Here is a 19107-nt window from a genome sequence, read left to right as displayed (position 1 = left end):
TCCTGAGGATGTAGAGCTGGTCCAGGTTAAGTTTAGCCTCTCCTGTCGTCCAGACTGAAGAACCAGGCCAGTTTAGACCCAAACAAACCCAGAATTTTACTCTGATTTTCTGTTATTTTCTTCTGCATTGCGCTGTTTGTGAAATGTGTAAATGAAGGATGGACACTTATCTCCGTTCATCCTGAAGGTCTTATAACAGGGTTTTTTGTGCATTTATCCACCGACTGATGTATTCTGGCGAATAACCTTTGACACACACACACAGGCTCGAAGACACTGTGATTTGGGTTGCACATCATCTCAATGTCCTTATCTTAACTCCGAGGCCATCCAGTCAGCACAAAGCGGTGTTCAACACCTCACTGGTGCCCAACCTTGGAGACTTGTTAGTTGCTATGGTGACAGGGCTTTGCTCTCTATATGTCGCCTGCCCTGCTTTGATCAGAAACAGAGAACATACAGATGAAGGGTTTGTGTGTGTTTTCAGGTGCGTCCCGAAACATCGAGTGTGTCTGAGCAACTCTTCGGATTGTCCGCAGTACCAGTGCGTCGGCCGACCAGCAACCTGCAACAGGAACAGCTTGGAGCCGGCCTGCGATACTGACGGCCAGGTCCACCTCAGTCTGTGCCACCTGCAGCAGGCTGGGAAGACGCTGGCCTACATGGGCCACTGTCAGGTAGGAACCGCAGCAGAGAGGGTTCAGTCTCACTGCTGCTGCTTTAATGGCTTTATGTGTTTGTGCTGCACTGAAGCAGAAACTATACCAGGTGCAGCCTCTACCTGACCGCCATGAGAGGTCCACTAAGGTCTATAGCAGTCTGGGTTCAGGGTCGGTTCTGTCTGAGGCTGAAAGTCAGCATGAATACCACCAAACTGCATTCAGCTCACCTTGTTCTACACAGTCAGTTCATTACAGTCCAACAACACAGTTCATTACGATTCACATCAGTCCCATTCAGAACAAGTTCATACAAACCAGCTCATACAGAGAATTACCCAGCTATGGAAAAACTCCACCAGGACCAGAACCAGGAAGGAAAACCTTCATCAGGACCAGAACCAGGAAGGAAGACCTTCATCAGGACCAGAACCCGGAAGGAAAACCTCCATCAGGACCAGAACCAGGAAGGAGAACCTCCACCAGGACCACAACCAGAAAGGAAAACCTCCACGAGGACCAGAACCAGGAAGGTCCATGTCCCTGGACTGGTTGGGGATGGCGAGGACATAAAAGAGGGTCAACCAGCAGCAGAACTCTGATCCAGGATCCTGCCGAGAAAGAAGAAGAGAAACACATGAAGGTAACCCATGTCAGATACGAGTCTGGTTCTGGTTCCTGAAGCTAAACTATGACTCAGTTTCACAGAGGTCTGATGACTGAAGGTTCTGACATTCACATGGTGGTACTGAGGTCCCACCTTGCAGAACTCCCCAGGTTCCAGTCTGATGGGAAGTCTGGGAATTCAGCCCAGTTCACTAAGACTCCATCCCAGGAGGACGTTAAGATCTGTTGGGTCCGGCTTGGTACAGCACGGGTCAGAAGGCACTTTCAGGGACCCTTCCATTGGGGTCCCATTCTTACCAACTCATCCCTAAAGGCGTGACACGCTGCAGTCCTCTGATTGGTGGGAAGAAAGGTCACTTCCTGTGTGATCAGAACAAAGCAGGAACATCTCCATGTTTTAGCATTTAGAGGATTTACTGTTTAAAACCAGAAAAAAAGAACCTGCTGGACGTCCACCTGCCTCCTCCTCTGGTCCAGAATGCGAAGACGGCATTGCGCCGTTGTGACATCACGCTGCCACCAGGCTGATGCATCGTGGCTAGGATAGGGGTACTGTTTCTATGGAAACGCAGCAGAAACCAGGTCCTGAGTCGGACCCCTTGGTGGAGACGGGCGTTCTGATACAGGTGAAGTCTACGTTTCGTCTGAAGGAGGTTATCGGTCAGACTTTCCACAGTTCCTGCACCATTGGTCGATGATGTTCAGGTGATTGGACCTGACCTGATGGGAGAAGACGAAAGTCAACATTCGGTCCCAGTAACACCAGATGTAACTCTGTCCTCAGGACTCCTGCAGGAAGAAACAGAAGGTTTGCGGCCATAACACGGAGACCTACAACACGGTGTGTGACGCCTTCGCTGACCGCGTGGCTGTGGACTACGAGGGCCGCTGCATAGCCATAGGGGCCGTGTCCGACGTGGCCCACAAGTCATCGTGCAGTTTGGTGTCCTGTCCAGCACTGTCCACTCCAAACTGCCATCCCATCACCCCACCTGGTGAGTCCAGCAGTGCCTCAGTGGTCCTCTAGGTTTTAGTTCCTCTGGAATGACCTCTGACCTCTGACCCTTCCACAGGAGCCTGTTGTCCCATATGTGCCAGCATGTTGAAGATCCTGTGGAGCAAAACCCAGATGGACACATTCTCAAAGGTATGAAATGCTGGAATATATCAAAGCTTTAAAAAAAAACAAGCTATTTAAAGCCAAATACAATATATTCGATAAAGTTTCTGAGACATTTTGCAACAGTTTGTGGTAAAAACTTCGCTCAAAATCCCGTAGGACACAATCTGATGCTGGTCTTCTGCCGCTTAATAGGTACCAGACAGAAGGCTACGTAATCATTTTGACACAACACAAATGTTTTGGGGTTTTTTTTTACATTTGATTATAGCGCTAAATAAAGACCTCATATATTACAAAATGTGACTTTTTTTTTTACCCTTTTTTCATGAGTCAAGCTTTAAAGAGCTAATAGGAAGCACCAGAGGAAGCAGTTGGAAGGCCTAAATGTCCACAATGTAAACACACTAACCGTAAAAAAGAAGCGTTTTCTGGTCCAAACTCAGATACAGACCTGCATTCAGGTTTATGGTACATGACACACACATGCATGGTACGTAAAAGAAGTCCCGGCCGGAGAGTCAGGACCTTAGTGAACATGTGATTGGCTCGGTCTGATAAAGGTCCCAGATGTTTTAAATCCATATCTTTCACGTGGGAGGGTCTGCTTTTAACCATCTAATAGTTACACACTCTACGGCCACTGTGGGGGGTTGGTGGGATGTCTTGGTGAAGATTCTTTTTAGGCCATCAGATATTTTTTCCAGAGTGGAAAGCCAGAAGGCAAGCATCTAGCTTGCAACGCTTGCTCCACAGCTGCACCAGCAGTAACTGCAGTATACTGTGTTGTGTTTGAGTTAATGCTGCAGGTTTTAGTTTCTTTGGTGGAAATGTTGGAACAAATTAAAAACAATCCTCAATGCAGACTGGATCTTGCTGTTGTGCATCTGCGGCCTGCTGGTGTGACTGGGTGTAATTACAAGAGACGGCCACTTGGGGGAGCTGGAACTACAGAAAGTGACAGCAGCTGCATTTCATGCATGAAAAATAGCAGAATTCAGCAGGTTTCTGTAGAGGAGTGAACTGCCAGACAACAATGCTGATATTTTACACTCTATATTCCAGAATGAAGCAAAAGATTCAACATTTTATCCTTAAAACAACCACATACACACTGAGAGAAGAAGCCAGAAAACTGAGGATTAGATGAAAGTAGAATGAGGTGCTGAAATAAAATAAAAGTAAATAAAACTAATAAAATGAGAAAAATAAAGTAGAATACAACAAAAACGTGAAGAAATAGATAAACATTTACAATGAGACTCCAGAGTTCTGGAGTCCACAGGAAGGACGGATGTCCTGCTGTGTTGATAATCAACCAAACATTTCTGCTTCGTGTGATGAACAAAAGCAGCGTGTTAAGGGAATAAAACAGGAGGTGTTGCTGAACAGCAACTAAACTGTCTCCGCCGTGCGCCGCTCAGCATCCAGACAGCTAAAAATAACACCAGTGGGATCCAGAAAGACGTGTCATCAAAGCAAAGAAGTCATCGATGAAAGCTTGAAACTAGAGGGAGGTGGTGGGGGGGCGTTAGCAGCAGACAAGGGGGGCTGTAGGACACAACATTCAGCCTTAGATTAAAAACTTCAGTAACACTATGAGAGGGTTGTTGGGGGGTGGGTTAGGGTTGTGGGGGGGGGCATTAATCTGACACCTCCACGTCCTGCTGAGCTTGCAGAGTTTTGGCTTGTGGTCCTCCTGAAGAAGAACACACCAGATAAACATTCCACTGCATTAGTAATGTTTCCAGTCACCACTGGAGCAGAAGTCATGAAGCTGATCCAGATTTACCTTCATCTGAGTATGACTGCAGGAATGTACGTTCCGCTCTCCTTCCTGTTCACGGTTTCATCAATGTTTCTGGTAAAAGCTACGATGTAGTCATTAAATATTCATATTGTTTGTTTTTCAACCAGCGAAAAGGTTTTTATGTTTCTCTCAGTTCTGTAGTTTGTCATTAAAGTTCAGAGACACGACGTGGAAATAAAAAGCCAGCTGCACATCATAAGTGTTGAAGTGGAAAATGTCACAGCTGGATGAAGACATGTATGACCTCATCTTCAATCTGATGCAGAAACACGTCTGTAAAACGTCATTCCAGGATGATATTTAGCATCATTAGCATCTCCTAACATCTGGAAACATCTGGGAAGTGAGGAGAGCAGCTCTGTTCTATTTCTGAAGCAGAAATCCAGCAACAAGGTCCAGTAGAGCAGCTGGAATCCTGCATCAGACCAGAACGGGACGACATTCCAGCAGCTGCTCTCCTCACTTCCCAGATGTAAAACCTTCCTGAACAAGGTTTATAAATTATTGCATTTTAGAGATATTTATTTTTTACACTAATTTTAAACTCATTGGGGTTCTTCATATTAGACTGACTCCACTGGTAGCTGGAGGATTTTGACTCCCAGTTTGTTTAAACTGGAACTCTGCCGCCGCTGATGTGCCGTTCCTGTCTTGCAGCTGAACAAGAACCAGCCAGTGACCATCCACAACGTCCTCCAGATCCTGCGGCCTCACATCTCCGTGCCACAGTGCGACGTCTTCGGCTACCTAAGTATCGACCACCAGGTGGTGGTCCTCATCGCCCCGGTGGACCACCAGCCCACACCGCTGCAGGTAACGGTCCCGTTTGTCTGTCGTTCATGTGAATTAAGACTCTCTATGGCCATCATCATCATCATCATCATCTCTGTTGGTGATGCTGGTTGTGGAGCAGGTGGTCGGAAGCTGAATGTTCCTGGATCCAGGATGAAAAGTGGAGGTGATCCCAGCTGGAAATCAGACCTGCAGCTGCTTTAAAATGTTGCTGAAAACACGTTGATGTTGTCTGGAAACCCGCCTGAGTAGCAGCATGCACCTGTTTTTATCTCTTCTGTTTCTTTTTGACCATTTACTTTTTATTATAGATAGATAGATAGATAGATAGGACCTTATTCATCCCTAAAAGGGAAATTCAAATTGTCCGGTGACTCGGTAAAAACACTAAAAACACTCACTCTTCCACCTCTCACAAGTGCGTATTAGAAATAAATAATTGATCAGACAGACATTTTAAAATCTCATCAAAATCACAATAAAAACAACCAAAGCCACTCTGTTAAAATGTGCCGCTCTCCCCAGTAGATGCATATATTCCGGAGGTTTTATTATGTCGCCTAATGGTGGTGGAATAAAAGACCTCCTGAAACGCTCTGTTTTACAGCGTAGCGAATGAGATATTATTTATTATTCTACGTAGATCCAGACTAGTTAAGCACATTTCCAGACGCGCTGTTGGAGATCTGCTGCATCATTTTCCTGTTGCATGACACGGTTTCAGACAGGTTTTATCTGACTTCAGAAGACACAAAATGACTGCAAGGTGTCTCCATCTGGCCCAGATCTGGCCCGGTGGATCAGCAGGATCCTGTTTAAACAGAAAGCTCCAGCCTGATTATTATTATTATTCAGGTTTTTCAGCTCTTCGCCACAAATAAAAAATAGTCTTTTTGTCTGATTTGACTTAGTTTCTTGTATATTTTCCCAGATTTACTCAGAAGCTCCAGCTTTCCTAGTGAAAGGAGACATGTGTAGCTGATGAAACAGCAGGTTTAGGTTCATGTGTGACGTTTTTCTGACAGTTTCTGAGGGAAACATGTATGTGTGGCGAGACCAGCAAACCAGCTAAGAATCTTCTTCTCAGCCCAGTAAATCTGCTCAGCAGCAGACAGAGATCTGCTGTCCTGCAGGTTTTAGATGGTTCCCTGCTGCAACAGCACTGATAACTTGATAACAGGCCGATGCAGAAGCTGAAAACAAGTTGTTTCAGCTTTTTGTTTAAACTACTGCAGAGCAACGGCATGAATCAGCCGGCAGAAGCCAGGCTGGGTGGGGTTAATGTTCCATCATGTTTTTTAGCTCCAGCTGCTCCAGTCCTGGTGAACAAAACACTGTGACCTCCAGTCTGCAGGAGCTTGGAGAGAAATGATGCTATAAATAAACCTCAGTGCCATAGACGACATGGGTAACCTGCGGTGATGTTCTGTTCACCGGCTCGTGTTGGGCTCCAGGATGATTTATTTCAGTTATAAGTCGTCACTTCTAAGTGTGTATGGATAATTATCAATAATCAACTGAATTATTACTGGAACTTATAAATATCAGGCACAGTTGGAAGGACTCTCAGAACGAAGAACTAAACACTGATAATCAGTCTAGGTTATGTCTGTACTGGTCTGTACTGGTACAAATATCACAGAGCGACCAGTGAAGGCTGTGACTACAAACACTGACCTTCACAATCAGCATCATCCCAATAACACCTTCGCCTTTCGAACTGTAGCATTTATTTATGTTCAGCACAATTATTCTAAACTCTTAAACGTCCAGCAGATCTCTTCTACATCAGCAGTCTCAAACAGTGGTGTGGAACTCTGTGGGGTAAATCATGATGGATAGTTAACCCTTTAGGTCACAGGTGTCAAACTCCAGTCCTCGAGGGCCGGTATCCAGCAGGTTTTTGTTGTCTCCATCCTCCAACACACCTGACCAACATTCATAAATAGGTTGATGAGAAGCTGCTGGATCCATTTGATTTGAATCAGCTGTGTTGGTGGAGAGAAACAAGAAAAACCTGCCGGATACCGGCCCTCGAGGACTGGAGTTTGACACCCCTGCTTTATGTGATCTACGGAAGGTTACCAGCATTTATATCCTGTCCAGATGTGAAGTTGTACAACAAAGCTTTAGAAAAGCCGTTTTTTATTTTGTTTATTTCAAAATCATCTGTGGCGGCAATTCAAAGGAGCAGTTGCTTCAACTCATTCGCTCTCTTGTTCATTTTCTGCTTGAAATGACCTTCAAATCTTTTTCAGCTGCGTGAGTCGTGTGCATTTCAACTAATAAGTTATTTAAACACAATGACTGCAGAGGATGTAGGCTGTTCAACAATGTCACACATGGACACAACTAATCCATCATCCTACTCAGTGATGTTACTGCAGTGGTTAGACTGTCCAATGACGCCGCTCCCAGTAAGCCGAACTGTCTAACGACGCCCACTCCCAGTAGACCAAACTGTCCAACAAGCCCCGCTCCCAGTAGACCGGACTGTCAACCAGTCCAAACTTCCAGTAGACCGGACTGTCAGCCAGCCCAAACTTCCAGTAGACCAATTCAATTCAATTCAATTCAACTTTATTTATATAGCGTCAAATCACGGCAATGCCATCTCAAGACGCTTTACAGACAGAGGGGAAAACATAATGATGGCCAATTCATAATAGCCTATATAAGGAAACCAACAGATTGAGTTGAGTCCAACTCAATCTCCCATCCTGAGCAAGCACACTGGCAACAGTGGGAAGGAAAAAAACTTCCTTTTAACAGGAAGGAAACCTCCGGCAGAACCCGGCTCAGGACAGGCAGCCATCTGCCTCTGCTGTGTGGGGGGAAGAGGACAGAAAGACAACAGACAACAGGAACTGCTACTCCCGGCCAGGGAGACCTGCTGAGACAGGAGACATACATGTTAATGATGCAACACTGTTATGGGGGGGGGTAAAAGAAAGAGATAAAGAGAAAAAGAAAGAAGCTCAGTGTATCAGGAAATGTCCCTCAGCAGTCTAAACCTATAGCAGCATAACTAAGGGATGCTAACCATCCCTAGCTATAGGACTTATCAAAAAGATAAGTCTTCAGCCTAGTCTTAAAGGTGGGGAGGGTGTCTGCTTCCCTAACACTAACTGGGAGCTTATTCCATAAGAGAGGGGCCTGATAACCAAAGGCTCTGCCTCCTGCTCGGCTCTTTGAGACTCTAGGAACCACAAGTAAGCCTGCAGTCTGGGAACGAAGTACTCTGCTTGGTATATAAGGAACAATGAGGTCTTTGATATATAGTGGTGCCTGGTTGTGGAGGGCTTTATATGTAAGGAGAAGGATTTTAAATTCTATTCTAGATTCAACAGGCAGCCAATGAAGAGAGGCTAAAACTGGAGAAATATGATCTCTCATGCTGGTTCTGGTCAGGACTCTGGCTGCAGAATTCTGGATCAGCTGAAGGCTTTTCAGGGCATATTTAGGACAGCCCAGTAATAGAGAGTTACAGTAATCTAGTCTCGAAGTAACAAAAGCGTGAACCAGTTTTTCTGCATCACTCCGAGACAGAATGTCCCTAATTTTGGCTATATTACGTAAATGAAAGAAGGCTGTTTTAGTAACCTGCTTAATATGTGGGCCAAAGGACAGGTCAGGGTCAAATATTACTCCAAGGTTTCTCACTGTAGCACTGGAAGCTAAAGTAATGCCATCCAGGTTCATTACAAAACCGGAAAATTTAGCTCTGAGTTTTTCAGATCCAACGAGAATTACTTCAGTCTTATCTGAGTTTAAGAGGAGAAAATTTCTAGACATCCAAGTCTTTATGTCTATGAGACAATTTTGTAGCCTATTGGGCTGATTTGTTTCATCTGGTTTAAAGGATAAGTATAGTTGAGTATCATCTGCATAACAATGAAAGTTTATTCCATGCTGTCTAATAATTTTGCCTAAAGGGAGCATATATAGCGTGAAGAGTATTGGTCCAAGTACAGAACCTTGAGGAACTCCATGACTTACTGTAGTTTGGGAGGAGGACTTGTCATTTACATTAACAAACTGAAGTCTATCAGATAAATATGATTTAAACCAGCTTAACGCTGTACCTGTAATTCCAATCACCTGTTCTAGTCTTTGTAACAGAATGTTATGATCGACTGTATCAAATGCAGCACTAAGATCAAGCAAGATAAGTACGGACACAAGTCCTTTGTCTGAGGCCATAAGAAGGTCATTAGTAACTTTCACCAATGCTGTCTCAGTACTATGATGAGCTCTAAATCCTGACTGAAACTCCTCGCATAAATTATTTCTGCTCAGGTGGGCATGTAGCTGAGCGGAAACTATTTTCTCCAGAATTTTGGACATAAACGGGAGGTTAGATATAGGTCTATAATTTGCTATCACCTCTGGATCCAGAGATTGCTTTTTAAGTAAAGGCTTGATGACAGCAGTTTTAAATGATTGTGGTACATATCCTGTCACTAAAGACATATTGATAAGATTTAGTAGTGATGTATTAATTAAAGGGAAAATGTCCTTAAAGAGGCTCGTTGGGAGAGGGTCTAAGATACAGGTGGATGGTTTAGATGAAGCTATTATTTTAGTTAATTCAGAGGGTTGGACAGGACAGAAACTATTTAGACACAAGTCAGATCCTGGTTCTGAGGATGCTTCGGAGACCACAACAGGCTCAACATTATAGGTAGAAGGAAGAATATTGTGAATTTGATCTCTAATAGTGTCAATTTTATTCCTGAAAAAATACATGAAATCATCACAGCTAAGTGAGAAAGGAATACATGGCTCCACAGCGCTCCGGCTCCTAGTAAGCCTAGCTACAGTGCTGAAAAGAAACCGAGGGTTGTTTTTGTTTTCCTCTATCAATGATGAATAATAAGCTGTTCTTGCCATACGTAAGGCTTTTTTGTATACGCTTAAACTTTCTTTCCAGGTTAAGTGAGACTCCTCTAGTCCTGATGAACGCCATCTGTTTTCCAAACGCCTTGATGCCTGTTTTAGAGCTCGAAGCTGGGAATTAAACCAGGGAGCCTTCATAATCTTACCTAATTTCTTCTTCTTTAGGGGAGCAACATTATCCAAGGTTGTACGCATTGAAGCTGTTATAGTATCAGCATGTTGATCAATCTGAGCAGGAGTAAGGCTTAAAGGGGGACTCTCAGTCATGCTAACACATGGTAGATGTGAAAAAATGGATTCAATTGATTATTTAAATTTTGTAATATTATTGTCTGATAAACATCTACTATAGTAGAATTTATTTTTGGTCAGTGAGTAATCAAATAAAGTGAATTCAAAGGTTAATAAGAAGTGATCGGACAAGACAGGGTTTTGAGGAAATACTTTGAGCTTATCAGTCTCAATACCATATGTTAGAACAAGATCAAGAGTGTGACCATGAGAGTGAGTGGCTCCATGGACATTTTGTGAAAACCCAATTGAGTTTAGAATAGAGCTAAAGGAAATGTTTAAACTATCATTTTCATCGTCAACATGAATATTAAAATCACCTAGTACAATGACCTTATCAGTAGTCAGCACTAACTCAGACAAGAGATCAGAGAATTCGGTCAGAAACTCGGAGTAAGGTCCAGGTGGGCGATACACTAATGCTAAAAGGAGCGGTTTCTCTGAATTCCATTTTGGATGAGATAAATTTAATGTCAGGAATTCAAAGGATTTATAGTTAGTTTTGTGCTTAGGATTAATTAAAAATTCTGACTTAAAAATAGCTGCAACACCTCCTCCTCTGCCTGTAGTTCTAGGAATGTGAAAGTTTAAATAGTTAGCTGGCGTAGCTTCATTAATACTAACATAATCCTCTTGCTGTAACCAGGTTTCCGTAAGACAGAATAAATCAATGTGGTGATCACCTATCAAGTCATTGACTAATAAAGACTTATTTGGGAGGGATCTAATATTCAGTAGGCCACACTTTATTGTCTTATTTTCAGATTTTATTAGATCCATTGTTTTTATTTTTATGAGGTTTTCACGATTAACCCCAGAAGTGTTTTTGTGTTGTTTAATTCTTACTGCTGGGAAGTTGTATAAGGTCGGAATGTCCAAAGAGCCCCGCTCCCAGTAAACCGGACTGTCCAACAAGACGTTTTCCCAGGAGACCAGACTGTCCAAAGAGCCACGCTCCCAGTAGACCGGACTGTCCCAACAAGGCCCGTTCCCAGTCGACCGGTCTGGCTAACAACCCCTGCTCCCAGTAAACTGGACTGTCCAACGAGCCCCGCTCCCAGTAGACTGGACTGTCCCAACAAGGCACGTTCCCAGTATACCAGACTGGTGATGCGACAAGGCAGTAAGGTGGCAAGACGACAAGGCAGCAAAGTGACAAGGCACCGAGGTAGCAAGGCGACAAGGTAGTAAGGCAAAAAGGTGGCAAGGCAGTAAGGCGGCATGGCAGTAAAGTGACAAGGCAGAAAGGTGACAAAGCAACAAGGCGGCGAGGCAACAAGACAGGAAGGAAGCAAGGCAAATCAGCAAGGCAACAAGGCAGTAAGGTGGCAAGGCAGCAATGCGACAAGGCAGCAAGGCAAATCATTATAGGCATTTTTCTTAAACAGAATAAAAGAAAGGAAGAATTACAAAACAGACAAGCAAATATCAGCATTTAGCAAACAAGATGTTACTCGGTGACCTAAAGCGGCCCAAGCAACATTCAGAACAATATTACAATTACAAAATAGAATAACAAGACACAACCAATGATAAGAATAAGTAAATAAATAGCAAAATGAGACAAAAACTATATAAAAAAATGTGCCAGCTAGTAACAGTGCAGTCCAGCTCTACTCATCAACACACAGACCGGACCCAAACACAACAGAATAATTGTCTCTCCAAGCTCACACAGATTCCAGTCAGTGGTGAGATGGACATCTGTTCGCTTAACTAAACAGAAAAATGGACTCCATATGCGACGACATTCACTGCAGCAACCACTCAATGTCAGCCTCATTTTACCAAATTTAACAAAATACAGAACATCTCTGAGCCAGTGGATGTACCACGGAGATCTATTGATTACCATTTCAGAATAGCCAGTCTTCCAGCCAGTGAAGCAGGAAATTCGATGATGTCTTACAGGGGTCAGGTGTGAGAAGGCAGCAAAACATCAGCAAACAGTGCTCTCAGAGGACTGGGTTGAAAAATCTCTGAGCAGGGATGACGAGAGCCAGACCACATGAATGAAGTTTGCAGGAGACTGCCGATACCTCACCAGGATGCCAATACCACACCAGGATGCCAATACCACACCAGGATGCCAATACCACACCAGGATGCCAATACCACACCAGGATGCCAATACCACACCAGGATGCCAATACCACACCAGGATGCCAGTAACACACCAGATGCCAGTACCACACCAGGATGCCAGTACCACACCAGGTTCCAATACCACACCAGGATGCCAATACCACACCAGGATGCCAATACCACACCAGGTTCCAATACCACACAAGATGCCAATACCACACCAGGATGCCAGTACCACACCAGGATGCCAATACCACACCAGGATGCCAATACCACACCAGGATGCCAGTAACACACCAGATGCCAGTACCACACCAGGATGCCAGTACCACACCAGGTTCCAATACCACACCAGGATGCCAATACCACACCAGGATGCCAATACCACACCAGGTTCCAATACCACACAAGATGCCAATACCACACAAGATGCCAATACCACACCAGGATGCCAGTACCACACCAGGTTCCAATACCACATAAGATGCCAATACCACACCAGGATGCCAGTACCACACCAGGATGCCAGTACCACACCAGGATGCCAGTACCACACCAGGTTCCAATACCACACCAGGATGCCAGTACCACACCAGGTTCCAATACCACACCAGGATGCCAGTACCACACCAGGCTGCCAGTACCACAGTACCACACCAGGATGCCAGTACCACACCAGGATGCCAATACCACACCAGGATGCCAGTACCACACCAGGATGCCAATACCACACCAGGATGCCAGTACCACACCAGGATGCCAGTACCACACCAGGATGCCAATACCACACCAGGATGCCAGTACCACACCAGGATGCCAATACCACACCAGGATGCCAGTACCACACCAGGATGCCAGTACCACACCAGGTTCCAATACCACACCAGGATGCCAATACCACACCAGGATGCCAATACCACACCAGGATGCCAGTACCACACCAGGATGCCAGTACCACACCAGGATGCCACTACCACACCAGGATGCCACTACCACACCAGGATGCCAATACCACACCAGGATGCCAATACCACACAAGATGCCAGTACCACAGTACCACACCAGGATGCCAATACCACACCAGGATGCCAGTACCACACCAGGATGCCAGTACCACACCAGGATGCCAGTACCACACAAGGTGCCAATACCACACCAGGATGCCAGTACCACAGTACCACACCAGGATGCCAATACCACACCAGGATGCCAATACCACACCAGGATGCCAATACCACACAAGATGCCAATACCACACCAGGATGCCAGTACTACAGTACCACACCAGGATGCCAATACCACAGTACCACACCAGGATGCCAGTACCACACCAGGATGCCAGTACCACACCAGGATGCCAGTACCACACCAGGATGCCAGTACCACACCAGGATGCCAGTACCACACCAGGATGCCAATACCACACAAGGATGCCAGTACCACAGTACCACACCAGGATGCCAATACCACACCAGGATGCCAATACCACACCAGGATGCCAATACCACACCAGGATGCCAGTACCACACCAGGATGCCAGTACCACACCAGGATGCCAGTACCACACCAGGATGCCAATACCACACCAAGATGCCAATACCACACAAGATGCCAATACCACACCAGGATGCCAATACCACACCAGGATGCCAGTAACACACCAGATGCCAGTACCACACCAGGATGCCAGTACCACACCAGGTTCCAATACCACACCAGGATGCCAATACCACACCAGGATGCCAATACCACACCAGGTTCCAATACCACACAAGATGCCAATACCACACAAGATGCCAATACCACACCAGGATGCCAGTACCACACCAGGTTCCAATACCACACAAGATGCCAATACCACACCAGGATGCCAGTACCACACCAGGATGCCAGTACCACACCAGGATGCCAGTACCACACCAGGTTCCAATACCACACCAGGATGCCAGTACCACACCAGGTTCCAATACCACACCAGGATGCCAGTACCACACCAGGCTGCCAGTACCACAGTACCACACCAGGATGCCAGTACCACACCAGGATGCCAATACCACACCAGGATGCCAGTACCACACCAGGATGCCAATACCACACCAGGATGCCAGTACCACACCAGGATGCCAGTACCACACCAGGATGCCAATACCACACCAGGATGCCAGTACCACACCAGGATGCCAATACCACACCAGGATGCCAGTACCACACCAGGATGCCAGTACCACACCAGGTTCCAATACCACACCAGGATGCCAATACCACACCAGGATGCCAATACCACACCAGGATGCCAATACCACACCAGGATGCCAGTACCACACCAGGATGCCAGTACCACACCAGGATGCCACTACCACACCAGGATGCCACTACCACACCAGGATGCCAATACCACACCAGGATGCCAATACCACACAAGATGCCAGTACCACAGTACCACACCAGGATGCCAATACCACACCAGGATGCCAGTACCACACCAGGATGCCAGTACCACACCAGGATGCCAGTACCACACAAGGTGCCAATACCACACCAGGATGCCAGTACCACAGTACCACACCAGGATGCCAATACCACACCAGGATGCCAATACCACACCAGGATGCCAATACCACACAAGATGCCAATACCACACCAGGATGCCAGTACTACAGTACCACACCAGGATGCCAATACCACAGTACCACACCAGGATGCCAGTACCACACCAGGATGCCAGTACCACACCAGGATGCCAGTACCACACCAGGATGCCAGTACCACACCAGGATGCCAGTACCACACCAGGATGCCAATACCACACAAGGATGCCAGTACCACAGTACCACACCAGGATGCCAATACCACACCAGGATGCCAATACCACACCAGGATGCCAATACCACACCAGGATGCCAGTACCACACCAGGATGCCAGTACCACACCAGGATGCCAGTACCACACCAGGATGCCAATACCACACCAAGATGCCAATACCACACAAGATGCCAATACCACACCAGGATGCCAGTACCACAGTACCACACCAGGATGCCAATACCACACCAGGATGCCAGTACCACACCAGGATGCCAATACCACACAAGGTGCCAATACCACACCAGGATGCCAGTACCACAGTACCACACCAGGATGCCAGTACCACACCAGGATGCCAATACCACACCAGGATGCCAGTACCACACCAGGATGCCAGTACCACACCAGGATGCCAGTACCACACCAGGTTCCAATACCACACCAGGATGCCACTACCACACCAGGATGCCACTACCACACCAGGATGCCAATACCACACAAGATGCCAGTACCACAGTACCACACCAGGATGCCAGTACCACACCAGGATGCCAGTACCACACAAGGTGCCAATACCACACCAGGATGCCAGTACCACAGTACCACACCAGGATGCCAATACCACACCAGGATGCCAATACCACACAAGATGCCAATACCACAGTACCACACCAGGATGCCAATACCACAGTACCACACCAGGATGCCAATACCACACCAGGATGCCAGTACCACACCAGGATGCCAGTACCACACCAGGATGCCAGTACCACACCAGGATGCCAATACCACACCAGGATGCCAGTACCACAGTACCACACCAGGATGCCAATACCACAGTACCACACCAGGATGCCAATACCACACCAGGATGCCAATACCACACCAGGATGCCAGTACCACACCAGCATGCCAGTACCACACCAGGATGCCAGTACCACAGTACCACACCAGGATGCCAATACCACACCAGGATGCCACTACCACACCAGGTGCCAATACCACACCAGGATGCCAATACCACACCAGGTGCCAATACCACACCAGGATGCCAATACCACAGTACCACACCAGGATGCCAATACCACACCAGGATGCCAGTACCACACCAGGATGCCAGTACCACACCAGGATGCCAATACCACACAAGGATGCCAGTACCACAGTACCACACCAGGATGCCAATACCACACCAGGATGCCAATACCACACCAGGATGCCAATACCACACAAGGTTCCAATACCACACAAGGTTCCAATACCACACCAGGATGCCAGTACCACACCAGGATGCCAATACCACACCAGGATGCCAGTACCACACCAGGATGCCAGTACCACACAAGGTGCCAATACCACACCAGGATGCCAGTACCACAGTACCACACCAGGATGCCAATACCACACCAGGATGCCAATACCACACCAGGATGCCAATACCACACCAGGATGCCAGTACCACAGTACCACACCAGGATGCCAATACCACAGTACCACACCAGGATGCCAGTACCACACCAGGATGCCAGTACCACAGTACCACACCAGGATGCCAATACCACAGTACCACACCAGGATGCCAGTACCACACCAGGATGCCAGTACCACACCAGGATGCCAATACCACACAAGGATGCCAGTACCACAGTACCACACCAGGATGCCAATACCACACAAGGTTCCAATACCACACCAGGATGCCAGTACCACACCAGGATGCCAGTACCACACCAGGATGCCAGTACCACACCAGGATGCCAATACCACACCAAGATGCCAATACCACACAAGATGCCAATACCACACCAGGATGCCAGTACCACAGTACCACACCAGGATGCCAATACCACACCAGGATGCCAGTACCACACCAGGATGCCAATACCACACAAGGTGCCAATACCACACCAGGATGCCAGTACCACAGTACCACACCAGGATGCCAGTACCACACCAGGATGCCAATACCACACCAGGATGCCAGTACCACACCAGGATGCCAATACCACACCAGGATGCCAGTACCACACCAGGATGCCAGTACCACACCAGGTTCCAATACCACACCAGGATGCCACTACCACACCAGGATGCCACTACCACACCAGGATGCCAATACCACACAAGATGCCAGTACCACAGTACCACACCAGGATGCCAGTACCACACCAGGATGCCAGTACCACACAAGGTGCCAATACCACACCAGGATGCCAGTACCACAGTACCACACCAGGATGCCAATACCACACCAGGATGCCAATACCACACAAGATGCCAATACCACAGTACCACACCAGGATGCCAATACCACAGTACCACACCAGGATGCCAATACCACACCAGGATGCCAGTACCACACCAGGATGCCAGTACCACACCAGGATGCCAATACCACACCAGGATGCCAGTACCACAGTACCACACCAGGATGCCAATACCACAGTACCACACCAGGATGCCAATACCACACCAGGATGCCAATACCACACCAGGATGCCAGTACCACACCAGCATGCCAGTACCACACCAGGATGCCAGTACCACAGTACCACACCAGGATGCCAATACCACACCAGGATGCCACTACCACACCAGGTGCCAATACCACACCAGGATGCCAATACCACACCAGGTGCCAATACCACACCAGGATGCCAATACCACAGTACCACACCAGGATGCCAATACCACACCAGGATGCCAGTACCACACCAGGATGCCAGTACCACACCAGGATGCCAATACCACACAAGGATGCCAGTACCACAGTACCACACCAGGATGCCAATACCACACCAGGATGCCAATACCACACCAGGATGCCAATACCACACAAGGTTCCAATACCACACCAGGATGCCAGTACCACACCAGGATGCCAATACCACACCAGGATGCCAATACCACACCAGGATGCCAATACCACACCAGGATGCCAGTACCACACCAGGATGCCAGTACCACACAAGGTGCCAATACCACACCAGGATGCCAGTACCACAGTACCACACCAGGATGCCAATACCACACCAGGATGCCAATACCACACCAGGATGCCAGTACCACAGTACCACACCAGGATGCCAATACCACAGTACCACACCAGGATGCCAATACCACACCAGGATGCCAGTACCACAGTACCACACCAGGATGCCAATACCACACCAGGATGCCACTACCACACCAGGTGCCAATACCACACCAGGATGCCAATACCACACCAGGTGCCAATACCACACCAGGATGCCAGTACCACAGTACCACACCAGGATGCCAATACCGCACCAGGATGCCAATACCACACCAGGATGCCAATATCGCACCAGGATGCCAATACCGCACCAGGATGCTGATACCTCACCAGGATGCCACTACCACACCAGGATGCCAGTACCCCACCAGGAGGCTGATACCACACCAGGATTCCAATGTCCCATCAGGATGCCGATACCACACCAGGATGCCGATGTCCCACCAGCTGAGCCTCGGTCTAATAAACACATTCTACCACTTTCAACTGGATCAGACTGTGTCTGGCACAAATGGAGGACTTCTGTATTTGTTGTCGGTCCAGATCTGTGAGGTGGTTGTATATAAGTCTTCCTGTAGTTCATTTGGTAATAAATATGGGCAGTAGACGCTTTGACTTTTGCGAATGGAATTAAGAAACATCCATAACTATTTTTAAGAAAACAAAAAAATGTGTTGCGAACTAAACTACAGACCTGTAAATGTCTAAAGAAGTGATTCAAGACCATGTCCACACGTAGCCGGGTGTTTGTAAAACCGAATATCTTCCCCCTGCGGCCAGTAAAAGAAATGAGTCCACAAACCTCGTTTTTCATAAACAAATCCATCCACACCTGTCTGCATTACCGCGTTGTTAAGCACATTCATAAGCATACCAAACCTTTCGGCGGCAGTAACGTCCCTAATCCTATCCAATCAGAATAACCTCATATCTCAAGAGGTCACTTCCACAAAACACGGAACATGCCTCAAACGTGATCTG

General features: G+C 47.1%; 1 protein-coding gene across 2 annotated transcripts in view; it reads left to right on the top strand.

Annotated features, from left to right (window-relative positions):
• The window catches only part of reck (reversion-inducing-cysteine-rich protein with kazal motifs), a 74292-nt gene that overhangs the window by 47732 nt on the left and 7453 nt on the right, over window positions 1-19107 (top strand). Inside the window, exons 17-21 of one of the 2 annotated variants that reach the window (XM_079259449.1) lie at window positions 488-677; window positions 2071-2281; window positions 2360-2433; window positions 4874-5029; window positions 5130-5155. In XM_079259449.1, the coding sequence (XP_079115575.1) occupies window positions 488-677; window positions 2071-2281; window positions 2360-2433; window positions 4874-5029; window positions 5130-5144 (646 nt within the window). In that variant the 3' untranslated portion in view covers window positions 5145-5155. Of the gene's footprint in view, window positions 1-487; window positions 678-2070; window positions 2282-2359; window positions 2434-4873; window positions 5030-5129; window positions 5156-19107 lie in introns of those variants that run through there. The other variant, XM_079259448.1, reaches the window with a different exon arrangement.

Source organism: Telmatherina bonti (assembly GCF_933228915.1).
Source record: "Telmatherina bonti genome assembly, chromosome: 20".
NCBI classification, from domain to species: domain Eukaryota; kingdom Metazoa; phylum Chordata; class Actinopteri; order Atheriniformes; family Telmatherinidae; genus Telmatherina; species Telmatherina bonti.
This window is presented reverse-complemented; position numbering and strand designations above follow the sequence as displayed.